Here is a 24,954-nt window from a genome sequence, read left to right on the forward strand (position 1 = left end):
TTTATATAAATGTTTAATATGAGACGCTGATACATCGATTAATTACAAGATATATTTTTATCATTTTAGGTTTGTTATTCATCTTAGGTGTTGATAATGAATATTTACAAAATACTCGTGGGCATTTAACACTTTATTAAATTATAAAAAATATTAGATAATAGTTAACTCTACGCCGTCGTGACTATATGATCTACGTTTTTCTTAAGTATGACAAATCCCTCCATAACTGGAGACAGGGGGATGTATTCGTCGGTGGCCAGTTCCGCACGCTCTCCCACCGAGAGCAGGACGGGTGTCGAGTGGGTGTGGGAGCCGGCTATTGTTTTGGGAGTGCCAGCCTTTCCAATTACGTCCACAGCCTGTGAAAGAAATAAACCAGATAAAGTTGGTGTAGTGGTGATGTTAACCTTTCCCTTACTGTCCTAAAAACTTCCGCGTGCTACGGTGCTGTGTTGTCACTACACATGCAAAATATGAGAGAAAAAGTGTAATATTCATCGGCAATTGCTTCAATTATTTATAGTTGAAGTCAAAAGTGATGGTATTTTTAATCTAATTTCTAAAAACATGAAAAAAAACATTAATTCATTCAGCCCCCAACGAAAGCCGAGCAGCTACCAATACTAACGCAGCTAACGGGCGCTTGGGAGAAGTACAAGAAACTTTGCTGTCCGCGTGTGTGACGCATAAAAATTATCTCTTTCGCTCCCAAATATACCCGTATTATCGAGAGTGAGACGTAAAGAGTGTGCGAGACAATTATATATTAGGATTACTCTTTTACTACGAACGCAACATGCGACACATTGGTAAACTTTCTGTTGTATTGGTGATATCTCAGATTTTTGATAAAACGCTTTTTATGTTCCCAATAAACATTAATTATTTAATTAAAAAAATGTTTTTACCGATACATAAATGTATAACGAAGGAATACTGAAAATCTCAACCCGTTATTTATTATATTTATAGAGATATTATTATAGATATTTATTATATTTATGGCCACTTAAACCAGCCTATGACAGGTCATAAGCCCTGTAAATTTCTAGACTTCCATATTCCCTTCTTAAAAATGTTTTCCCTCTCTGTTGCAACAAATTTAAATCTCTGAAATAAACTTAATATGCCGATCAGTTTCAGAACACCCAATGTTCCATAAATGCGCCATGAGCAATTTTGTTCGATATATTTACAAATTAACTTACACTTTTAACATTTTCGGGAGAAAAAATGTGCAGGAGAAACACGCACGCGCAGAGCAAGTGGACATTATTTTCCTGTCCTCATGCGAACCCTACTTAAGACCCCCGTAACATACTAGGTGATGATATGTATGTAATTATGAACAATATATTTTTTTTAAAGGAGGGCATTACCTGTCCCACTCTGACAGTGACGTTGAGTGCCTCCAGATTCTCATCCAACGTGACGAGCCAGCGCGGGTGCATAGCGGCCGCCAGGGTGTACAGCAAGTAGTGGGACTTCCCCAGGATTACTGTAAGCAAACAGATCAACGTGAAAGACAAATCTAGCCAGGCAAAAACCAACAGCATAAAATTAAACCAACCATCACACCAATTATTCCGACATTTTGATAAGTCTATCTTCAAATATTTGTCGGATTTGTTTTTTAGTTATTCATTCGCTCTACATATCCAAACCAACACAGCACTCTTTTCTTTTACATAAACAGCATTAATTGTTTATTTACATTTAAAGCAATAACTTTGTGGTCCAACATTTTAACTAATGTTAGTAAATATTAGTATTGAAACACTTACTGACTTTTTATATCCACGGGTTTCGAGACGTACCCGTCTCTTCGACAGGACACTCACTACACCAACATGCAAATACTAAAATACATGGAGGTGTTTGCATCCTCTTCAACTCATGTATGTACTTTTGCAAATGTCAAACTCCGCTCTTCTCATCAACAGGGGTGCACCGTATTTAGGAATGCGATTTTCAAAAATGCGTCGAATGTCAGTTAATATTATTTTAATATTACCAAAAATCCAGTAAAAAGAAATAAATGGGTAGAAAATATAATGAATTTAAGGAAATAATCTAATTGGGATCCATGAAAAACGAATGTTGTTTGTGAACACTCAAAAACAAACTTTTTTTATACACTATAACTCATCTCTTGTCACTCGTCGAATGCCTGGTGATGGATAAAAAAAAACATATCCGCTAATTTTTTTTCTATTTTAAATTTTAATAGATGGAAGATTTTAATAGCAATAAATAAACTCGTGGCAAAGATCTACATTTTGCTGAAAACAGCACGTAAATCGGTCCAGTAGTTATTCAGTCCATCGAGGCCACACAGATATAACAGATGAACATAAAAAGCATAGATCTCGACATTTGTGCACCTATGTAAGATAATTTTACTTCATATTCGCCAGAGAGCGCATTCCAGCAGCACTCCGCCTACTTTCGTCCTTATTTTCATACATCGGGTTTAAAATAAACCTCTTTAAAATGAATAAAACACAACTCACTGTTCTTGCAGTCCAGGAAGGCTGTGAGGGTGACGAGCAGTCCCGCCAGGGCTGTGGGGCTCAGCACCTGGCGATCCCCGTGCAGGGGGCACAGGGACAGGGTGCCCTTGCCCAAATGGCACAGCCCCTGCGCGAGCCGCACCATGAACAGGTGAACGGGAGACTTGGCGTGGAACAGTGCCAAGGAACGGAGCATCGTGGCCAACCTGAATCATAGAGACAATTTAATTCTACCGAAATAAATTGTTCAGACATGATGACAAAGAGGAAGTCTTTTTTTCCTGCTGCCTGTCCTGAATAAAAACCCCGTGCACGATGGTACGGAGTGAGCGTCGAGTGTTACCGGACTCACCTAGCGTTGTTGGAGCCCGCCCCTACAAGACCCATGGCGAAAATGGCATTGTAGGCGACATCTATGTCAGCATCGTGAGAGTACTTGTTCAGAACATCGATAACGGGCAGCTGGGGGTTGGAGATGGAACACAGAGCGATGGCCAGAGGAACTGCCCTTCTTATGGCAGGTTCTCCGTAGCGACCCTAAAAATAAACATTATGTTTGACAAATATCTCAACAAAGATGGAGAAATTCATTGAAAAGAAAATGTGGAAGAAAACGGGGCTTATGCTGTTATTCGGTATGATCTCACCTACATTTAAAAAAAAAAACATATTTTACATCTTTTAACATTTTTCATTATGTAAAATAAAATTATTTTGGTCTACAATAATGGGTAGTGATATTTTACAATTGTAGGATTTGATGCATGTGGATGCATGGGAGCTTCTACCCAGTTAAAGGTAGACAGAAGAAAACGATGTTAATGTTACACATGTGTTTATTACATGTCACAACAGAAAGAGTAAGTACGTAAACGATTTAGGTTAGTTAGTAACTGTGTAAGTACTGAACTATCTGACAACATGATGAAACTCACTCCATGAACTCACATCCGAAACTCACATCCGAACTGAACCAAAACGATGTCGTACGTTGATGTTGTATTTATTACATGATGTATAAATATAGTGACAGAGAGCGTAACTACGTAAATGTTTTACATTAGTAACTGATTAACTGAACTAACTACATACTTGTCACTGACTGAGCTTGTCCGATCTAGATGTTGTAACCATTATAATATATTGCCCAGTGTTCACTTTACTTCCTAGTGGGAACTTGATTTCGCGTACTACTTCCCTGATATGGCTGATAAAGCGCGTGTCAGCAATTTGGGTATTTGACAGTCTATTGCTTGCACACGGAAACGCACAGATCACCTTCAGCACTGTCTTCCGGACCATGAGCATTGTTTTAAAGAGTGAACAAATCTCACACAATATTTATGTACCTAATAATGAATTCTCAAATTACAAATATCAATTGAGTTTTCAGGTCTTTCATCACACCGTAGCCATAAAAATAAACACTTTGATTAAGGGACGGTTGTGATCGGCATTGTTAGCTGAAAGCAAAATAAAAATATAGTTAAATTGTTTATTTACCAATTGTCCAAATATTCTAGTGGACATCTCGGCTCCCGTCTCCTCTCCGAGAGCGATAACAGCGACACCAAGAGCAGCCACAGCTTGCATGGAGCTCAAATCCTTTCCCTCGCGCCACTCTTTTCCTTTACTCTTGCCTGAAATAAAATTATGCATCGGATTTGTTATTATTAAATGTACACTAGAAGCTTGTAACTGATGTGTGTGCATCTAATGCTCTCAGTTTTTTAGAATATACATTATGTAACTCGAGTCGTTATTTAAAACCATGTATTAAGAAATAGAGCCGTTGAAACTTCCTTTTAACTGGCAACCTTTAAACATTTAATAAGCTTGAGTACATAATAAAGACTAGCTATTTGTCTAGCCAGTTATCAAAAAAAGTGACGACATAACTTTGTAGTAATGTCTAAGGAGTGATTTATATTGACACATGAAAAATCATTCATATTTGGTATGTTAATTTATTTTTTTGATACAATGCTTGACACATACAAGGTTACATCATTTTGCAAAAACGTTAGAGATGGGACAAATTGATCAATGTAAATTGATTGAATAAAAAAATCATTAATTTGATATTGTTCATGAAAAAAGTATGAATGTCTTATTTTTTGGTGAATAATTGTTTTAAACACACTATAATAAGCTTGTTTTTGCATTTTTATTTCAATTTTCGGAAACAGAGTTTCATGTTTGCATGAAAAAACTGATAAAATCGATTTGATCGGTACATAATCAGTGATCAGTAATTTCCCATCACTAGTGACATTAATTTGACAGCTGTCATTTTGATTTATGCTAAATAATAAAATATAGATTAGTAGTAGGTAAAACTTTTTTATTTCAAAAAACTATGTTTTTATAATGGTCATATAATCTTTTTTTGACCACGTAAATCTTTGGATCTGCACGGATTATTTTAATATACAAGGACTAGGTTATGTAAAACAAGCCAGACATGTACAGCGAATGCCTGATTCCCATGTCCCTAAAACACTAATGAGCAAACACCCAGGGGGGAAGAGATTAGTGGGAAGACCCAGACTGAGATGGGAGGATGAAGTGAGACATGATGCAGTGCAGCTTCTCCAGGTGGCAAATTCGAAGATGGCCGCTGAAGACAGGCGGAGTTGGAAGTGGAAGTTGCAGGCGGCCAAAGTTCTATATGGGGCTACAGCCCCCATTAGAAACAGATAGAAGTTGGTCGATAAGTGCTTGCTGAAGTAAAATATAAAGGAGGCTTTGCTCAATATTTGGGTGGCATGTAATCAAAGAAAAAATTTAATATCTGTACAACCTCCTTAGAAAAGGTTATCAATGTTGTAAATATATTTTTTATATTGTATCGTGGGTATACTGGCAAAAAACTTTAACTCTCAAATCCCTGTTTTGAGAATTCAAGGATTTAAGTTTTGTTCCAATTTTACTCTTTTATATATCTTATTTAAATAAAGTAAGATGGTAAGTGCTCATTTAAGAACTTGTTTTTGATTTTTCCCTTTCTTAATTTTATATAAAGTAAATATTAAGTTATTTAAAGCTTTTAGCCTGAATAAAATACCCGGTATATGACTTAACCTTAAATTTATTTTTAAAACTACAGATATATGAAATTTAATGTGACTTAGTGTGTTTTGCCAGTTTTTCGAGCGTTAAAAACTTTACAAAACTGCATCATTAAGTCAATTCCGCATATTTTCGTTTATAGTCGACGCATTTTGCCAGAATACCCACGATATATATATATTTATTTTTTTAATAAATAGACTCGCGTATCAAGTTGAGGAAATAAATCGAGCCTCTGATCCGCGAGCCCGCGACACTAGCTACTGCTAAAGATAGTTATGAGACATTAATAAAAAATTAATCTCATTAAAAAAAAAAGTGCTTACTTAAATCTAATCTACAAAAATTGGACATAATAAAATATTGTCGATAAAAGCATATTACTTTTGGATGGTTTCTCTGAACTGGGTGAGGAAGAAGATGATGATGAAGAAGATTCTCCACTTGTACTGGAACTTGCTGCGCCGGAACTGGCTTCCTTATCCTTATCCTTGTCCTTCTTGTCTGACTTCTTGGTAAAGGCTGTATCTTCAGTCGTGGATTGCTCATTCTGAAATCATTTGCAACACGTTATGTCAATGATCGAGTGAGCTGATTTATGTTTTGCAGTGCCCCGCATTCAATGCAAAAAAGGGCTGGGATTAAAAGGGTTTAAAGCACTGGGACTCGCTCCATTGGAAGAACTAATGAAAAGAGGAAACATACAAGAACTTAATGGTCAGTACGATTGCCTCGTGCAAAAAATATACAGTAAACCCTCGTTTTTACGTTCCTCGATTTTATGTTTTCCTGCTTTTTACACCGAAATATTTAGGTCCCATTTTTTCCATACATTCTCATTTAATTTTCCTCCCAATTAAAGTTTTTTACAACCCCGGTTTTACGTCGAATTTTTTTTCATAACTCATTCGATCTGTCAAAAGACGAGCCGCGCACCGCCGCGTGAATGGAGAATAAAATCGAGGTAAATAAAAAAATGTGTAAATTATTGTCTCAAACTAAATTCAAAGCAGATGCAGTGTAATTGACCATTTTGTTTAAGTGTCTAATTTTGACATTTTACAGAATAGCGACATGCAGTTGACGCATGTTTAGAAAGAATAAAATCTTTCCATCAATAAATTACGATGCAGAAAGTAAACAAAATTAGCAATATTATTATTTGATGTTATACACACATAATGTGAAAAGTAGATAGTTTAAACAGTTATCATAAAAGTTTGAAACAGTCCGCAATGTGAATGAAATTTTGTGGAGCCAAACTAAAAAAAGTGATACCATATTAATAAAATTTCCCAATATTTAGGGAAAAAATAGCTGTATGCATTTATGCAAATTCAAATTTTTATTTTTGTGTTTTTAAGTTCTAGTACCTAGATAAAATTATTTGTGCATATATTTTTTTAATTCAATAAAAAATAACATATTGCAGTATTGTTTGAAAAAATACAAAATATTTTAAATTATATCATTGGTAAATATGAATAATCCCCAATCAAGACAGTGTTTACAATTTTTCTGTGGTATATTTAGTATAGTCTTGTACAATAATTATATTTTAATGAAATTTAATTTTTTCCATAAATTTTTCATTTCCTCACTTTAAAGTTTTCCTCAGTTTTACACTTGTTTTGTTGCTCCCTTGAAAAACGTAAAACAGGGGTTTTACTGTGTATAGTAAAACACCCTTTTTACGTATTTCAAAGTAGCAAGAAAAAAAAATTGTAAAACTGAGGAAAACGCTAAAGTGGGGAAATGAAAAATGTACGGAAAAAATAGGAATTACATAAAAATAAAATTGATTTGCTATACTATAGTGTACATATACTTCCAGAAAAATTGTAAAAACGGTGATAAGTGGAAATTGTCAATATATTTAATACCTATTTTCAATGATTTCACTAAAAATATTTTTATATTTTTTCAAACAATATTATGTAATCTGTTTTTTTTATTTGATTTAAAAACAGCATGTTAAAATTATTTTATGTATAAATAAAAAAAAACCAAAATAGAATTTTGAATTTGCATAAAATAACATAAAATGTTTTTTCACCTAAATGTTGGGAAATTTTATTTAAACGGTATCACTTTTTTTCTATGGCATTGCAAAAAAAATTGTCATATAGATTGCGGATTTTTAAACCATCTTTTTTATAACTTTAGATATTTATATTGTTATGCTGTAAACATCGCAATTTAATTATATTAAAACTTCGTTGTTTCTAAACGTCTGTTAACTGCGTATCATGATTTGTACAAGTTAATATGACGTTTTTGTTCAAATGAAAACTAAGACTAACCCTAAAGGAAGACACTTAAACAAAAAGGTCAATATTACACTGCACCTGCTTTGAATTTAGGTTAACACAATAATTTATAATTTATTAGTTGTTTACCTATTTTTATTCTTCAATTCGCGTGGCACACGCGGTGGCGCGCGGGCCGCGGCATTATTATTACGACATAATTTTAGCTTTTTTGACACATCAAATGAATTCCGAAAATTTTTAAGCGTAAAACTGGAGTTATGAAAAATGTAAAAAACGTTCATTGTGGGGAATATTTGTAAGAGAATGTATGAAGAAAAATGGGTCCTGAACATTTCGGTGTAAAAAGCGGGAAAATGTAAAATTGTGGAACGTAAAAACGAGGTTTTACTGTAAATTAAATTCAAACCTAGAACCTGTTATTCCCGACGAAGAACAATGCAGACTAAATCTGTACAACGAAGACTGCATGGCATTAATATGCATGTAATTTAATATGTATGCATTAAAAACGTACTTGCTGAGTTAGGGCAGTAGGTTGCGCTACACATTTAGATAGTACTACTCACTTCAGTGTCGTAATGCTCGGAGCAGATGTGCAGCATCTGCTGTATGACCAGGACGTCTCCAGTGCCTGCGTACGCGCACATGGATAGTACGGTGAGGGAGAGCGACTTGAGCGGGTCACTCAGCACCTCCAGAGCGGCGCTAGTGGCTTCGATGGCCTCCTTCCGGCCTGAAAAGAAAAGTTTCAAAAAACCCATAAGAATTCATATGTGCTGTTAGAAATACAATGTGCTAGAAAGAAAACAATCGTGACAAAAGCGAAGAATATAATGTATGCGTAGTTAGATGAAAACTACAATTTATTGTGAATGCAGTTGGTAAAATTCCATTTATAAAATTATACTGGATTAAATTCTACATTTATTAGAGAATATAATGTAACACCGTCGACGTCTTATACGGCAAAAAAAGAATTTGATAATGTTTTATTTGATGATGAATTGTGTCACATTATATTGTGTAAAAGTTTTTCTTTTCAAAGGATAACCAGGTAAGCTTCTATTTTATAGGCTTGTCAGTAGGTGGGAAAGAGAGGATTTGAAAATGTATTTCAATTTTAATAAATAAATGAATGTAGAATTTAATCCAGAGAAATTTTATTTTGGATACTTTACCAATACGAAAACTACAGTGTACCAAAATTTACACAATAACATCAGCAAAACTTATTGTCCAGCCTTTTACTGAAAGATTACAATAATAATTTACATAGATGAGGAACAGTATGGGTCTGAGTAAGAAACACCAAAATGTATTTTGAACTTACCTAAATAGCACAAGCCCAACCCGAGAGGTAGGAATCTGGAGTAAGTGGATGATTGTAAGTCTTTTCCTCCGTTATCAATCAGTCTTTGGAGAATAGCGGATGTAACCTGTGACAAAATATTTAAAATACATTACGGTATAAATAATAAAAAAAATTGACTACCCAAAAAGCCAAGAACGAATTACAGCAGAACAGCCATCCTCGATCATATTAAATTATAGTGATTTAACCAGGAATCCGAAAATGTCCATGTGCCTCAACCATTACAATATAAGATAATGCTATTATAAAGATGTTATACAGTAAAACCTCCTTTCAACGTTTTTAAAAACTGTTCTTTTGTAAAACTAAGAAAAGCTCTATGAAAAATGGAATTACATAAAAATAAAATTGTAGTAGGCTTGAATAGTGCCAGAAAAATTGGGGATTATGAATAATTTTAACCAGTTTTCAATGATTTCACTAAAAATATTTGGTATTTTTTCAATCAATATTATGTTTTTTTTTTATTGAATTAAAAAAAAAACATGTTTAAACAATTTTATGTACTTAAATTTAAAAACACGAAAATAAAATTTTTAATTTGCATAGAATACAAAAAAAAAATTTCCCCTAAATGTGGAGAAATTTTATTTAAATGTTTTTTTTTTTTTTAAAGTACGTGGATATTTGTTAGTATTGCCAGGAATTTTGTACCCCGCTTCCTATTAATAAGCCTTAGTGTAATATTAAACAGTATTAATTTACTTAATTACTAAGTGATTATTTAATTACTTTTTTACATTTGCTTAATAAAAGTACCGGTTTTTTTATAGTCGTCAGCAAAATATTTTTTGTTGTAAAATATAAAAAATGATCTTATATTTGTGTATATTGTTCACGGGCTGGCAACATTACGGGCCACTTCACACATGCGCACAGGCAGGATGCGGGGGACTTTCAGACACAGTACGATGTATACGAACTTCTGCGCCTTCTGGTATATTATAATTCTATGGTTTAAGGATATAATGAAAAACTAACCCCAAAGGGCTTCAGAATGTCACTAAGATTGTATTTGCTTGAAAAATTTACCAAAATACAATGCAAAATAGCCTTTCAGAAAATTAGACTCTTAAACAAAAAGGTCAATTACACTGCATCTATTTTGAATTTAGTTTGAGACAATAATTTACCCTTTTTTTATTTACCCTTTATTTATTTACCCTTTTATTATTTACCTGGCTTTCATTCCCCATTTTGGGCAAATGTGGCGGCGCGCGGCTTAATATTTTTTGACACATCGAATGAGTTTTGAAATTTTTTCAACATAAAACCAGGAATGTGAAAAATGTAAAAAAACGTTAATGGAGGGGATATTTGAATGAGAATGTATGAAAAAAATGGGACGACTTACGTCTCCATCGCAGGATCCTACGGCGATGAGTCCGCAGGAAATGGCAGCGAGAGCCACAATCTCCGCAGTGCTCTTGGGATCGCTTAGCACAGGCAGCAGGAGAGCGATAACATCGTCCCTTTTAGTACCGGCATAGGCCAGACCAAGACCTGTACAGAAAACTCAATTATTGATCCATATACTACATCTATGAGCCCTCAAGATGGGGGTCAGTGCTAAATAAGCTCCTGACATCACTGCAACTTGTGTTGGTGTATTGTGACAGATCCCCGTAAATTAATTCTCGCCCTCTAAGCCTAGGTTTTTAAAGAACTGGGTTACTAAGTTAAGGACGAGCGCTCCATATCAATTTTTTAATTTCAATTTTATTATTCATATATATGTACATTACAAAATGGCATATCTTCATTCAAACATACAGAAATAGTTAAAATAATAAGGTAAAATTAGGTATATATAAAAACAACACATAAGTATACATAATATCCAAAGAATAATATGTTGAAAAGTAAGAGAATCTTGTAACAAAAAACTCCCTCAGAGATGTGAAAAATGTCAATGTCCAAAGTAATATTGTTCAACATAGAGATAGCCCTTCCAACAGGCATAACCATTGGCAAGTTGGTCCTGTATATTGGAATGTGAAACAGTCTATGCTGACGCTGTCTAAGGTAATTATCCGGAACATAAAAGCTAATGCTCCGCATAATTTCAGGGTTGTCAATAATACCGCGCAACAATCGAAAGAAGTGCGTAGTTAAATACACATTCCTTCTGGTCTTCAAACTGCTGTAACCGAGCACACCCTGGAGGAACTCAGTGGGATAAAGCCATGGATAATATCCGCACTCCCTCTTGTAGAGAAACCGAAGAAATTTCTTCTGAACCCTCTCCGCCATAAGAGAGTATTTCAACTCACACAGTCCCCAAATCATCGAACCACTCTCGAGTTTACTTCACACCAATGAGTTATAAAGAATTCCCAGTACTCGTGTACTACCAAAAACCCTTGCAATACGCAAGACGAATGTTAACATCTTCAACAAACTACTACAAACTGTTTTGATCTGATCATGAAATGTCAGGGAACTCACAAAAGTGATGCCTAGATCTTTAACCTCTGAAATCTGCATAAGATTCTGGTCATTCATTCTATAGCGGAAGAAAAGCGTTTTGTGGGCCCTGGTGAAAGACATAACTGAGCGTTTTGAAATATTGAACAATAATATATTTTGTCTTCCCCATTCAGATACGTTTATTATATCCGCCTGAAGAGTACGAAAATCATCCAAAGTTTTAACCCTCAAAAATAGCTTCAAGTCATTCGCAAATAATAAAAAAACGATTTGACTACAACTATTTTAATGTCATTGATAAAAATAGAGAACAGCAATGACTATTGCTAAAGCTCCTCCTCCCAGCCTAGGTCCTTCAAGTATTGGGCTATTGGGCTATTGGGTAGGGGCACACACTCTTAGCTCCTCACGTTGAACCAGCGGTCCCCCAAAGGTGCAGCTTCTTTTGTGATATAAAGCATCATATTCACATAAAATGTGTACATGTTTTTCATCATCTGCACTACAGAACTACATCTAGAAGACAAGTAAACTATTGAAACAGTCTTCTTGGGGTGATAAGTTTTGTGATTAATTATGGATAACATATTTTACCACTTTATCATTTAATGATTTTAGCGAGAAACGGTGTCAAAAAATTAAAAAAGAAAATAAATAAATCATCATCATTCCCTTTCCGCACCTAATAGTGCATAAGGCACTACTAATGTAAACCAATTGCGGTGAATCACAATAATTGCATATAATTCAATGTAAATTATGTCATCATCCCTATCCGCACTTAATAGGGCACTGTATTGGTCCACCACTCGTATATCTCAATCAATGATTGATGATCAATCTTACGCTTCAGTTTTTCGTCCAGGGACTATGAAATATTCTAGTGTAAAAACACATTTTAAAATAAATATTTCATGGGATCGAGCCCGAGACAGACCTCTTGCATGGTAAACAAATGCGCTGACCACTACTGCACGAGGCCGACTTAATAATAAATTCCATATGAAAATATATTCTGTTTGAGGAAAACATGTTGAAACAAAATCTGCAAAAACGGACACTCCGGAGAAACACTCTCGGTAAGTGGAAATAAAATTTGTCAAAACGAGGCTCGGCCTCATCAGCATAGAGAAAACTTTATACCAAAGTCACGTTCAGACAAAACGGTTAGGTGGTTAAACATTTATTAGGTGACAGTAATAACAATAATCAGGTAGTTAATTCCCACCTAAATTTGAGTTTCGAAAAGAGCTAAGTTTGTATCAAAAATCGACATAGCGTCATCGGCCCATAGAATTAAAAGATGATAATACATACCTAAGACACTTCCAATTCTCAATGTGGGGCTCGAGTGGAGGACGTAGTCGGAGAGGAGAGCCAAGGCGGGATCGCACTCGTTCCTGACTCCGCAGTTCACGATACCCAGTGCCAGCAGAGCCCCAGACTTGATGTGCTCGTCAGCCGTGTATAGGTATTTGTCTATGGGAGTCAGCCCCCCATCTACATCCCACAGGTGGACCATTCCGAGGGACGCGGCTGCTGACAGCATTCCTAAAAATAAATTTTAACGCATTTTTTTTTTATTACTTATTCTTTAATTATAATCTTGCACAGTTACAGAGATGTAGCGAGTTTAATATAGGCATAACAGATGCCCATTCCGCAAAGCCGGTTTTATATGGCACTTATTTTTAGTTTTTTAAAATATGTCTTGATTACATTCCTTACGGGCATTTTAGCAGTGTCTAAATTATCAAAAGTATTAAGAGTCAGATTGTTTGATTTCACTGAAAATATTGCTTCATAACTTTCTTACCGTGATCCTTGTTCTTGTACATCCACTTGTTTCCGTCCTCCGTTGTGACAAGTTTGTCTTTACTGAATCCCGCATTGACAAATGCGTTGACAAACGTAGCGGATAGATTCTGACGGGCCGAGTCCACTGGATGGTCGGACAACAGCGATGGCCGCAGCGCTGATCCTGCACTCTCCAGCCAGGACTTGTAAACCTCTTCCGGAGTCTTTGGTTCCATTATATCCAACTGGGAAAATCAAGGTACGTTCATTGAAAAATAATGACTGCGGGTAATGAGGAATTCCAGCCCAACCCGGAATTAAATTTTAAAAATGTTTTTGTGTACACATGAATATTTCAAAATTTTGGAGTAGGATGAAATATCTCAAAAACGCACGCAAAAATAAATAAAAAATGTTGAAAATAGTATTAATTTTAAAATCGTAAATAATGACGTCACTCCTTATATCTACGTTTAGTATTTCCGGTTTCCGCTTTAAAGCCCCTGCAACGTTTTGACCATAGAAAAAGAGTATAATTTGTATAATTTGACATTTCAACCAGAGATTATGTCAACTTTCTAGGTTTTTCTAAATCGAAACGTTTGTAAAAACAACCATAACATAGAAATGAGCAAATTACGATCAATTAAATGAAGTAATCAAAGCAATATTCTATAGATTCTTCTCAGGTCAGTGAAAGTAAGAACGCCAACTGTTTCATGACGTCACTACTGAAAAGTGACACACTGATTACAGTCATTTGGCGCGGTATTTGATAAATGTAACTTTAAAAAATCATATCTTTGTAAATAACGCACAAAAAAAATTAAAAAATAATATTCTTGCTTAGTTAAATAGTACACTAATAGAAAATAAATAAATTAGAAAACAGTGGAATTCCTCATTGTCCATAATCAATCAAAATTGGAATATGCATTATCTGGAAGTTTTTACACTACATATGTACAGTTCAAAGGGGGTAAACCTGTACATCAAATTTGCTACTGAATTTTAATGCTCGAGTTAAAGGTAACCATTGCTGTCCACGAGAAGGACAATTGCTGACCTTACTCGGCAGTTATGGTTTCCTAAGAAAGTGGCGCCGTTATCTAGTGACCATGATATGCTGCGATGCAGAGGGCGTAACAAGATGGCCCCGTCTTAATGATGACCAGAGATATCAACTAAAGAGAGCGGCCGCGATCACTTCATTTTACTAACTAATTTTATTAACTAAATTTTATAAAACTGAGACATATTGAGGTAGAAAATGGACAATCTAGAAACATAGCATTATGAGTGGTATATTTGGAAGATGATGAGGTCATTGAAGTTGAGAACTATCGTTTGGATGACAGTGAAATAAAAATAAGCGTGATTCAAATTTTTCACTCACCCCACACCACTCCTGCAGCAATTAAATCAGCTGTCCTATCCGCTGAATGGCCATAATCTCAATTCTCCTACTTTTCAATGTGTTTTTCCTTTCTTCACATTTTTTTATTTTCAAATTGACTATATTTTGGGTTAACTGATTGAAGTACGATTGAAGATGAATATTCACTGAGTTTCTTACCTCTCTCGCTAGACTGAGAAAATGTTCATTGACATGTGCGTTGGTCATAATAGCCTTCAAGTCTTCATCCTCTACGTCCAGAGCTATCTGCTGTCTTCCTAACATGTAGCACAGTTGTTTTCGAAGCAACCTAATAAAACGAAAATTATATATTGATTAATATAAAAATAAGACCATATCCTTCATAATATCTGTACCTCAGAGGCAGACGGATGCAAATCCAAACATCAAATGTCCAAATCAAGCCTAAAGAATCTACTTTTTCTGAGTAATTTCTAATAATTTATAGCATTAATTTCTATTTTCAGTATCTTAATACATTGGTTCATTCATTATAATGCTTACATTTCTTCAAAATCAATTCAAAGGTAAGTTGAGTCAGAAACAATATGGATTTACACCCCAGAAATCAACAGAAGACGCTCTAAACGCAGACGATAATCAAGACTGCACTGCAGGACAAGAAAATGATAGTAGCGATCTCGTTTGACATAAGAGGGGCTTTTGATAACGCTTGGTGGCCATTTTTGATGTGCCAACTGGGCAGTAAGAAGTGCCCTCGAAACTTGTTCTTGCTAGTGAAGAGCTATCATCAACAAAGGAAAGTTGTATTATCACACTTCGATGCCACTCTCGAAAAGGTTACGACCAAAGGATGCGTTCAAGGATCCTCCTGCGGACCGAGCTTCTGGAATTACATCTTAGATGATGTACTCCAGAAAAACTTGGGTACGGGAGTCGAACTGAAGGCATTCGCGGACGATCTTTTCTTGACAGCCGTGGCAGACAATACAACAGAACTTGAGAGGATGACAGACAATGCACTGAAGATTATCACATCATGGGGCTCAAAAGCTAAACTACAATTCGCCGAAGATAAAACCAACGCAATGTTTATAACCAGAAGAAAGGACCGCCGCCAGCCAGCCATTCATATGAACGGAGTTCAGTTGAATTATGTGGACCACTTCAAGGTTTTGAGTCTTACCATAGATCGCAACCTGAATTGGTCCAAACACGTTGACGGTGTTTGTAAAAAAGCCGCAGGTATTACAAACTCGTGAGAGCCGCCAAACCCACATGGGGTGCGTCGCCGGAGGTTATGCAGCAAATATACGTAGGTGCTGTAGAGCCTCTGATTACGTACGCTTCAAGCGTGTGGGTGGACGCGGTCAACAGGAAAGTCAACCAGAAGAAATTGAACTCCATCCAACGACAAATAGCCATCAGGTCATGCAAGGGATACAGAACAATCTCCTTGGTATCAGCACAGGTTTTGAGTGGATTCATGCCACTCGATCTGAGGATCAGGGAGTTTGCAGAAGCATATGAGGTGAAGAGGAGCCTCACCTTGCAAGACTTGCCACTGGACAGATTTTACCAGGGAGTGGGAGACTATTTCTCACTTCCTCATCCGGCGGAGCGCTATCCGATAGATCACGGCTACGATGATCAGGTTCTGCCTGGGACGGTGCGGGAAGAGCTGAGGATCTACACGGACGGTAGTCTCTTGGACGGCAAAGTGGGTGCAGCTTTTGTACCTTACGATGGCATCAGAGAGCTGCCGTCGAGAAAGTTGAAACTCGGCAATTTTTGCTCCGTGTTTCAGGCAGAACTTTTTGCGATCAGAGAAGCCCTGGTCTATGTTTTGAAGAAGCCACCAAACAGATGGAAGAAAATAACGATCCTGACAGATTGCAAATCTGGAGTCCATGCAATAACTGACCGAAATTCGGTCAACCCTATTGTAATGGACATAAGAACAGATATCCAGAATCTACGATGCAGACACCAGGACGTGTACATCGGCTGGATACGAGGACACTGCGGAATCCTTGGCAACGAAAAGGCTGACAAAAAGGCTCGGGAGGCTACGCTTAAGAAAACAGCCCCCGATTTCACCGATTTTCCGCTCAGTTATGCCAAAAGGAAAATAAGAAGCAGGACCCTTCAACTCTGGAACGATCGCTATTTGTGTGAGACAACCGGAAGTGTAACTAAAATGTTTTTCCCTACAATTTTTCATGCCTATGATTTCAGAAAAATGCAAAATGCTGGCTACGAGCTCACCCAGATGCTTACGGGCCATGGTGGCTTCATGAGCTACCTGCATCGCTTCAAGCTCTCAGAGATCGACAGCTGCCCATGCGACAATGAAACTCCTCAAGATGTCCCTCACCTGTTGATGCATTGCCCTTTTTCAGCTTTCAAAGACAACAGCTGGAGGCGCGATGCAGAGGCCTGGGTGAAATCTATGCGACATCCCATCGGTGATAGGTAATAAAGAACTCACACGAGAGGTAGTATCATACATGATAATATAGCGCAGGAAATTGGTAAAATAAACCAAAGTAGGGAACAAAATGCCGAACACTCCTCTAGTGGAACGGAAGGCCCGTTGACTACTGCCAACAGGCGGCTTCTCCTGAAGAGTTTTAAGTGGTTTCCTCTCCACGTGAGCAAATGCTGAGAAGTTCCTGATTAGCCCACATTAATATATCCCTCCTGATCCCAATAGTTAGATAAATATTAAGATATTTAATTGCAGAAAAATCCACTTTTTGAAATATAAACCTTGTATATTATAAGCAAGGTAAATAATAAAGCACTCCATATAAAAAAAAAAAAAAAAATTTCTTCAAAATCAATGGACATGATCATAAACTGGATACGAAAATCGAAATGTCATTTCACAAAATTCTAGATTTGCATCCGTCTGCCTCTGAGGTACAGATATATAATATGTAGTTTTAATAAGTTTTAATGGTACTCAAAAATTTTGTATTCACACATTTCTTCTCCTTATATTCCTACCGTGTAATTTATGTATTTTTTTGTAAATACTGTGTACACTACGGTGACGGTAAAGGCGAAAGTGTATTTTAGTATTTGCATGTTGGATTACTGTAAGTTAACAGATCGACGTGAAAAACAAATCTAGCCAGGCCAAAACCAACTGCATAAAATCAAACCAACCATCACGCCGATTATTCCGACATTTTGATAAGTCCATCTTCAAATCTTTGTCGGATTTGTTCAAACCATATCTTCCTTTAATTTCTTAATTTATGTTTTTTTATTGTTTTTATTATTGCGCGATTAAAAAAAAAAACATTCGTTTTAAAATGGCAAAATCCTATGATTTCCTAATTTTGCGTTCGTTTTACCCGACTACAGCATTAATAACGATTTTATAGTGACAGTATTTACTTATGTCCTTATGGGCAATGGAAGTAGGTTGACAGTGAAAGAAGAATATATATATATAATAGGATGAACTCACGGATCTTGGCATTCCTTGAAGATCTCTTCACACTTCACCCGGTCATTGAGTTGGAGGGCGATAATCATCGCTCGGGCGTATTCCTTGAAACGCAGATAGTGTGTTAACACTCCCTGCAGTATGTTGGTTGCCTCTGTTCCTCCACATAGCTGGCGCATCTGGAATAAATATGTTTTTTTAAATTCTTTTACGTGTCCGAAAGTGATAAAAAAATCCTGAAAAATTAAATAGAGTGAAGAAAAGTCCGCAGTGTGGTGGTCGACGCATTCGCCTACCACGATTGAGGTCCTAAGTTCAATTCCTGCGAGGGTCAGCATGAAATATTTGTTTGTAAAGCTGTTTTATTATACACAAATACTTAAAGACGGGCATGTCAAAAGTCGGAATAATAAAAAGAGGAAACGAGGTCTGTATGCAAAGACAGAAGGATATGGCATTCTATCTTCTCTGCCTACCCCCAAGAGGAAATGAAGTGATGGTTTTTGTTTGTTTGCGACACTGTAATATATCACTGGCATCTGAAGCATGTCATTTTGAAAATCCCCACCGAAACATCAAAGGAGATCACCCAGATTGGGCTATTTTATTTTGCCAACCAACAAATATAAACGCATTATTTAAATAGAATTCAGCATTTTTTTTATTTATCACTATACCAAAGTTCTAAGTCAATTCTCTGAGATTATATTTAGGTTTGAATATTTAGCCACAAAGTATCACTCAGCATAGATGTAAATCAGTTTTGTTTTGTCAAAAGTGTTATAAAAAGTGGTGTAATAGTAGTTAATTGCGTTTTGCGTTAAGTGCATTATAAAAAGGCTCAGGGGGAAAATATAAAAATGATCACTCTACGAAATGTTTGAATGTTATCCTCTATAATTCTAGTGATCTAACAAATATATCTACTAACCCTTCAGCAGGAATGTTTATGGCAGGCACGTGCCTCGCATACCCCATGTACCATACTATGCACATCACATGGGAGCAGCAGCCGATAGTTCCTGTGCCATTATGGCAGGAGCAATAATAGTGCGCAATAGCTTGTCTGCCTGTGAAAGCTTTATCTATGCCTGTATACACATTGACGGACATGCCGGGACTGGATTCGCCCTCCAAGTATATAGAGATCCCCTATAGAATAGATGTTTTGACTTTGAATATTATTTCACAGACTTGACTTAGAACTTTAGTCATATAAAAAAAAAGGGTTTATTTTGTTACACTCTATTATAATATTAAATTTGATTTAGATGGCCGGCACTATTAAAATTAGCCCAAAAATGTATGGACGCTGGGTGATCTCCTTTACACCTCCCACGATGTCACAAATTTAAGTAAGTGGGTTTTTCTGACATTTAAAAGCAGAACCCCATAACCGAACATATATAACAAAATAACAACGCTATAGTCGATTGATTAAAGTAAAAACGTGGTAGTTCATTTTTATACATTACTGAGAAACTTCACTGTACAATTAAATGCACTAATTTTTAGAGTGTAAGACAACATTTTTTATATACGATTTCCTGTAGGACTGAACTTCCTCATTATATTTTTTCTAAAAAGGAGACAGCGTTACCCGACGAGGTAGAGACAGACGCGAGGGTAATTGGTAAGCTCCATGTGCTGCGTAAGTAGGTCAAGGCGGTCGATCTCCATGAGGAGGTCACAGGCCTGGATCTCAGCCGAATGGCGCATATCGAAGCGCAGGACGTCCTGCACCAACGGCAACAGGCGCTCGCGGGCCTCTTCAGAACTGCCCGACCACTCCTCTGCGACCTCCCCCTCCAGTTGCCGCACATACTCGTGGCCCCAGTCGCCGACGTCGTTTTGTGTGCCTGTCAGTAGAAAGACACTACTTTAAATATATACATAACAGAACAACATTAATGTCAGGTAATTATGACACATTGTGAGCGTCTGATACCCCTACATACATTTAGGATACATCCTGGATGTTAAAAACCCATAGATTCAGAAACCCCAATTTACGATACATTGTGAATGTTAGATACCTCAACTCAAATACAAAGCGGATGTCTGAAACCCCAACTTATGATGCATTGTGTTTTCAGAAACCTTAAATTGTAATACGTCATAGATGTCGGAAACCCCAATTTGTGATACATTGTAGATTTCAAAAATCCCAACAAGATATGTGGTGGATTCAGAAACCCAAACTTGTGATACATCGTGGATGTTAGAAACCCAACTTGTAATACATTGTGGATTCAAAAACCCCAACATAAAATATAAAATAGATGTAGTCAAAACTAAACATTTTCTTATTATAATTACAAACTGCAACTTACAATACAGCAGCCCAGATAATGTACGCTGCAATGCTGTCCAATACGTTGGCAAGAAGCATGAACAACACACAACTCAATAATTCAGGAAAACATCATTATCATTTTAACCTAATTGTAAACGGTATATTATGCATGTCCATTGTTGAACTGAAAATAACAGAATTCTTCTTCTTTTACTTATTTTTCCAGATCTGCAAGAAATCAAACCCTACACAACGAGGCGCACATATCTCCACTGGATTTCCTTAGTCAGGATTTATACCTGAGAGCAGCCATCGAGTCAAAAACACTCGCCCAGGGTTCTGGTTCTATCTCACACACAGAACTGTATTCTTCACCTACCTGAACACATAAATTGGGGCTCTACTGTATAGAAACTATATTTCGTTAGTGATGCAAGGGTAGTAATTTTTTTTTATCCTACTTTGATGAAAATTGGACCTCGGATTAAACAACTCTGTGGTGGACATTTGACCGACATTATCTTTAAAACATAAAATATTATTTAACATGATATAAAGATATCCGTTTTATGTCAAATAAAATTTGTTTTATATTTTAAGTTAAAAGTTTATTAATTCAATTACTCTTATTAAATGACCCTTTACTTATCTACTCTGTTGTGTCAATCAATATTTCCGCGTGCACAATAAAATTTTAGAGAAATTGACAGATTGCTTTTTTTTACCTTACATTTGTGTTATGATTATATTTTTCCCATCGTGCAACATTACGCGGCGACATCACGAATGCGCGCGGCGAAAGTGGGGCACAGTGGGGGAATTTTTGGACACAGTCCGATGTATTCAAATACGATTCTAAGCTCCTTCTGGACTATCCTTAATTCTATGCACAGGGGATACATACCACACAGAACCATGTAAAAAAAAAAATGTGTGTGAAAAAAGGATACCAACAAAAAAGAAATATTCTCGATAGGTTTCCTTGTATAAAAATCAGTTCAGTATTTAAAAAAAGAAATGGCTTACAATTTATTGTGCCTTTCTACTTATACTAAAAAATTTTTACTCTGCAAAGTAAATTTTCTACTCTACAAGATATTGTGTTTGCTTTTACGATACATATATTATTTTATTTAATTACAAGCCTTCAAAACGGAAACTTAAGTGGATGAAAGTTAGCATTTTCGTTTGTTCACGTACAATCCAGGGAATAAAAATGCTATGAATGAAAGGACAGCTCTTCGATGGTTTTTGCATTTTAAACACGATAAATTCAACATGAAAGACATGGAGCCTTCCGGACGACCAGTGGACTCCGATGAAGACCACTTAAACCATATTATTCGTGAAGATCTCCTTCAAACCTCTGTAATATTGGCTGAGCAGATGAATTTTAGTCACATGACTATATACCATCTTAAATCGTCTTTGAAACACAAACACACAAAAACCATTGAAGAGCTGTCCTTACATTAATAGCATCTTCACAGTACGCTATGCAAATACCGCGAGCAGCTTTGGCAACTTTATTCTCTCAATTGAACACAAACAGAAGAGTGTGTGAAAAATGCTCACTTTCGACTATTTGAAATTCTATTTTAAAGGCTTATTAGCAAATAAAATAATATACAGTTCACGGCATTATATATCGTACATCGGCACTTAGAAAGAGTCTGTCGGACATTTCATCAAACTTGACATTGTAGATTGTAGAGTGTCGTCTCTGTTGCACGATTCAGATTCCAATTAGGAGGCGAGGGGAGAGGCTGTTTAAGTTTCCATATGTGTAATTTATTTTTTGAAATATCCCTTCAGGATATGAATTTTTGTTTTATTGTTATGTTATATAAAAGAAACATGACCTTATGTGCCAACTACCATGGCGATTTTACACACAATAAATTTTTTACCCGTCCGAAACATTAAAATATTGCTCAGTATGCTAAGATTTGTGTTGTGTTGTTGTGTATCTGATTAAATAATAATAGGGGTTGAAAAATCCAATCACCGTGTTCAGGAATCCATAAAGAGAAGTCCGAAATCAAAGTCCAGGGTGAAACTAAGGTTTTAAGCGAAGTGAAGTAAAGCTGGGTCAGGGAATAGAGATGAGCATATTTAGAACCGGTTTGTGGTCCCGTGGTAGTATTGTGGACTCACAAACCAAAGGTCCCAGGTTCAAATCCCACTCTACCACAACTCGGTTTCCATTTTTCCAGCACAAGTTATTTACGACTTTTAGGAAATGGTCTTAAAATTTAAATATTTGAGTAAATAATAAGAACTCTAGTATTCCTTTTTTTATAAAAAAAAAAGTTAGAGAAGAGGTGATAGTTTATTTTTGTTTGATTTTGTTCAATTTACAAATTAATACGGAATTTTTAGATTTACAAATTGTTAGGAACAAAAAAAGCCTAATTAGAGGGTAATAATGGAGAGCTACGAAAAACACCTCACAATTAAAAGAGGTGGGTACATTAATATTCATTTTGGAAATCCCAAATAAGCAATTATTTTTTAAAATCCCCGTTAAAGTAGAAGTAAAATAAATTCAATTTCAACTCATGAGTCATTACTAAGACCCAGACGATTCGATCTATTTTTTTCACAGAGCGCTCGCAACAAGCTCACGGTGCACCGGTTAATCCTCCCTTCCCGGTGCGCGGTGATGTGTAGCTAGTACACATTGCATCTAATAACTATAATATCTTTATAAATATAATAAATATTGGGTTTAGATTTTCAGTATTCCTCCATTACACATTTACGTATCGACTGAAATAATTTGTTACTAAACAATAAGTACTTATTGGGCACAAAAAAGGCATTTTATCGGAAATCGGGGATAAATTACAAATATCATCAAAAGTATACGTAGTCCAGTACTATATAGCTACTCAGTAGCTCTCGGGAAGTTGACGCGGGTGCACATTTCGCCCGAATCGTTGGTGATACCCAATGTTTTTTTTATGTTTTCAGCAGTTAGATTTGAAATATTATCATCTTTGAATTGAATTATGGTTAATTAAAGCCATTCCCTATAAATATTCCCTTTTTAAATTTCTTATTTTTTTAATGCGTAGTGACTACACAGCACCGTAACGAAAGGGTGTATTTAGGACAGTAAGGGAAAGGTTAAAAACCACTGGTCTACGGAAAGCACGTACTGTTTCCAAAAAGTTAAATACACTCCTAGCAATTTTAATCGAGAGTCAATGACATATAGTTGTATTTAAAAAAACTCTGATGTACTCACCTAACAGACAATATTTAAGGCATTCTCGCTTGGCAGCAGCCTCGGGGGATCCACTGACACCCATAGCCAGTACTGACACAACATCGGCGCAGAATTTCTTGGTGTCGACATCCGTAATCTTCTCATAAGCCTCTTTGATAGCGGGATAGTGTTCGCGTAAAAACTTGAGAGGTTTGGGAACTGAGGTCATAGACGTCGTAGAAGTCCTTATCAAACTGCTTAACATTTGAAGAGACGGAGTGTAGAGAGATTCATCGGGACCCTGCAAAATAATGAGGTTGCATAAATTGAAAACTCTTCCTGCGTGTAAGGACTCATGAAAAAATACAGATAGATATTAAAACTCACTGTTAATTTTTCAACCAACATAGTCAGTTCTTCGTGTAGCTTTTTATCTTCCTCTGACTGAAAAACAAAAGACAGTTTATGTTTAGGTTAAACAACAATAAAAAAGAATGCTGTTATTTTGTTATGCGCAAAACTTACCAAGTCATCAGTAGGAGACGGCTCGACCTTTTTTACTTCTTCTGGTTTCTTCACGTCTTTCATTTTTAAATATTTCCTTTGATTATTAAATTAAATGACAATCACGTCAAGATCCGAGATGAGCTTCAAAAATTATACAAGTCACCGCAAGACGTTATCTATGCACGGCAACATCAGGCTCACCAACCAAACAGAAATGTTAATTCAGCCAATAGTGACCGCCCAAAGAAGTTATACGGTTTTTAAACTCTCCCAAATTGACAACGCAAACTCTAAAAAATGACATGTCACTGTATCTCCGAAGCACAAGCTAATCCGCGGTCATTTTAATTAAAATGTTTGAGTTCAGTAGATGGATAAACATAAGAATAAGCTATTTTTGAGCCAGTGCATTCAGAATAGGGATGCATTACTAGAAAAATTCTGATAAAACATCGAGGTTTGTTCCGAAAAAAAGTCGATGCATTGAAATTGCGATGTTTCTTGGCGGCGATGTTTTTTTTTTAAATACATAAAACAATACTTTTGAGGAGGGGGTACGACCAGATATTCAATAATCTGTCACTAACCCTCCCCCAGGATGCCAGTTATGAGTCTGTGCCTGTGTGTCATTTAGTAAAC

The 24,954-nt window shown here is 36.2% G+C and overlaps 1 protein-coding gene across 1 annotated transcript; it reads right to left on the minus strand.

The window, feature by feature from the left end:
• Positions 1-24,476, minus strand: Rpn1 (regulatory particle non-ATPase 1). Its single transcript, XM_088224911.1, has 17 exons — positions 24,334-24,476; positions 24,196-24,252; positions 23,848-24,109; positions 19,899-20,157; positions 18,320-18,477; positions 15,037-15,166; positions 13,480-13,705; positions 12,981-13,214; positions 10,588-10,736; positions 9,192-9,297; positions 8,428-8,594; positions 5,973-6,138; positions 4,020-4,156; positions 2,869-3,053; positions 2,517-2,722; positions 1,383-1,501; positions 1-362 (listed from the first exon to the last, which is right to left on the minus strand). The coding sequence occupies exons 5-17, from the start codon at positions 18,475-18,477 to the stop codon at positions 171-173; spliced, it is 2,175 nt and encodes a 724-aa protein (XP_088081037.1). The 5' UTR covers positions 19,899-20,157; positions 23,848-24,109; positions 24,196-24,252; positions 24,334-24,476; the 3' UTR covers positions 1-170.
• Between the last annotated feature and the right edge of the window lie 478 nt (positions 24,477-24,954).

This window comes from Micrasema longulum, unplaced genomic scaffold (genome assembly GCF_059751315.1).
Source record: "Micrasema longulum isolate JH-2025_06_02 unplaced genomic scaffold, ASM5975131v1 h1tg000319l, whole genome shotgun sequence".
In the NCBI taxonomy this organism is placed as follows: domain Eukaryota; kingdom Metazoa; phylum Arthropoda; class Insecta; order Trichoptera; family Brachycentridae; genus Micrasema; species Micrasema longulum.

What these genes read in the sequence shown, in the direction of transcription:
- Rpn1 (XM_088224911.1), bottom strand. Translation starts at nt 18,477, where the DNA reads ATGCGCCAGCTATGTGGAGGAACAGAGGCAACCAACATACTGCAGGGA. An exon ending in CCGAGCATTACGACACTGAA is followed by an intron (nt 6,139 to 8,427) that starts GTGAGTAGTACT and finishes AAATGATTTCAG; the next exon opens with AATGAGCAATCCACGACTGA. An exon ending in TCACTGTCAGAGTGGGACAG is followed by an intron (nt 363 to 1,382) that starts GTAATGCCCTCC and finishes TTTCTTTCACAG; the next exon opens with GCTGTGGACGTAATTGGAAA.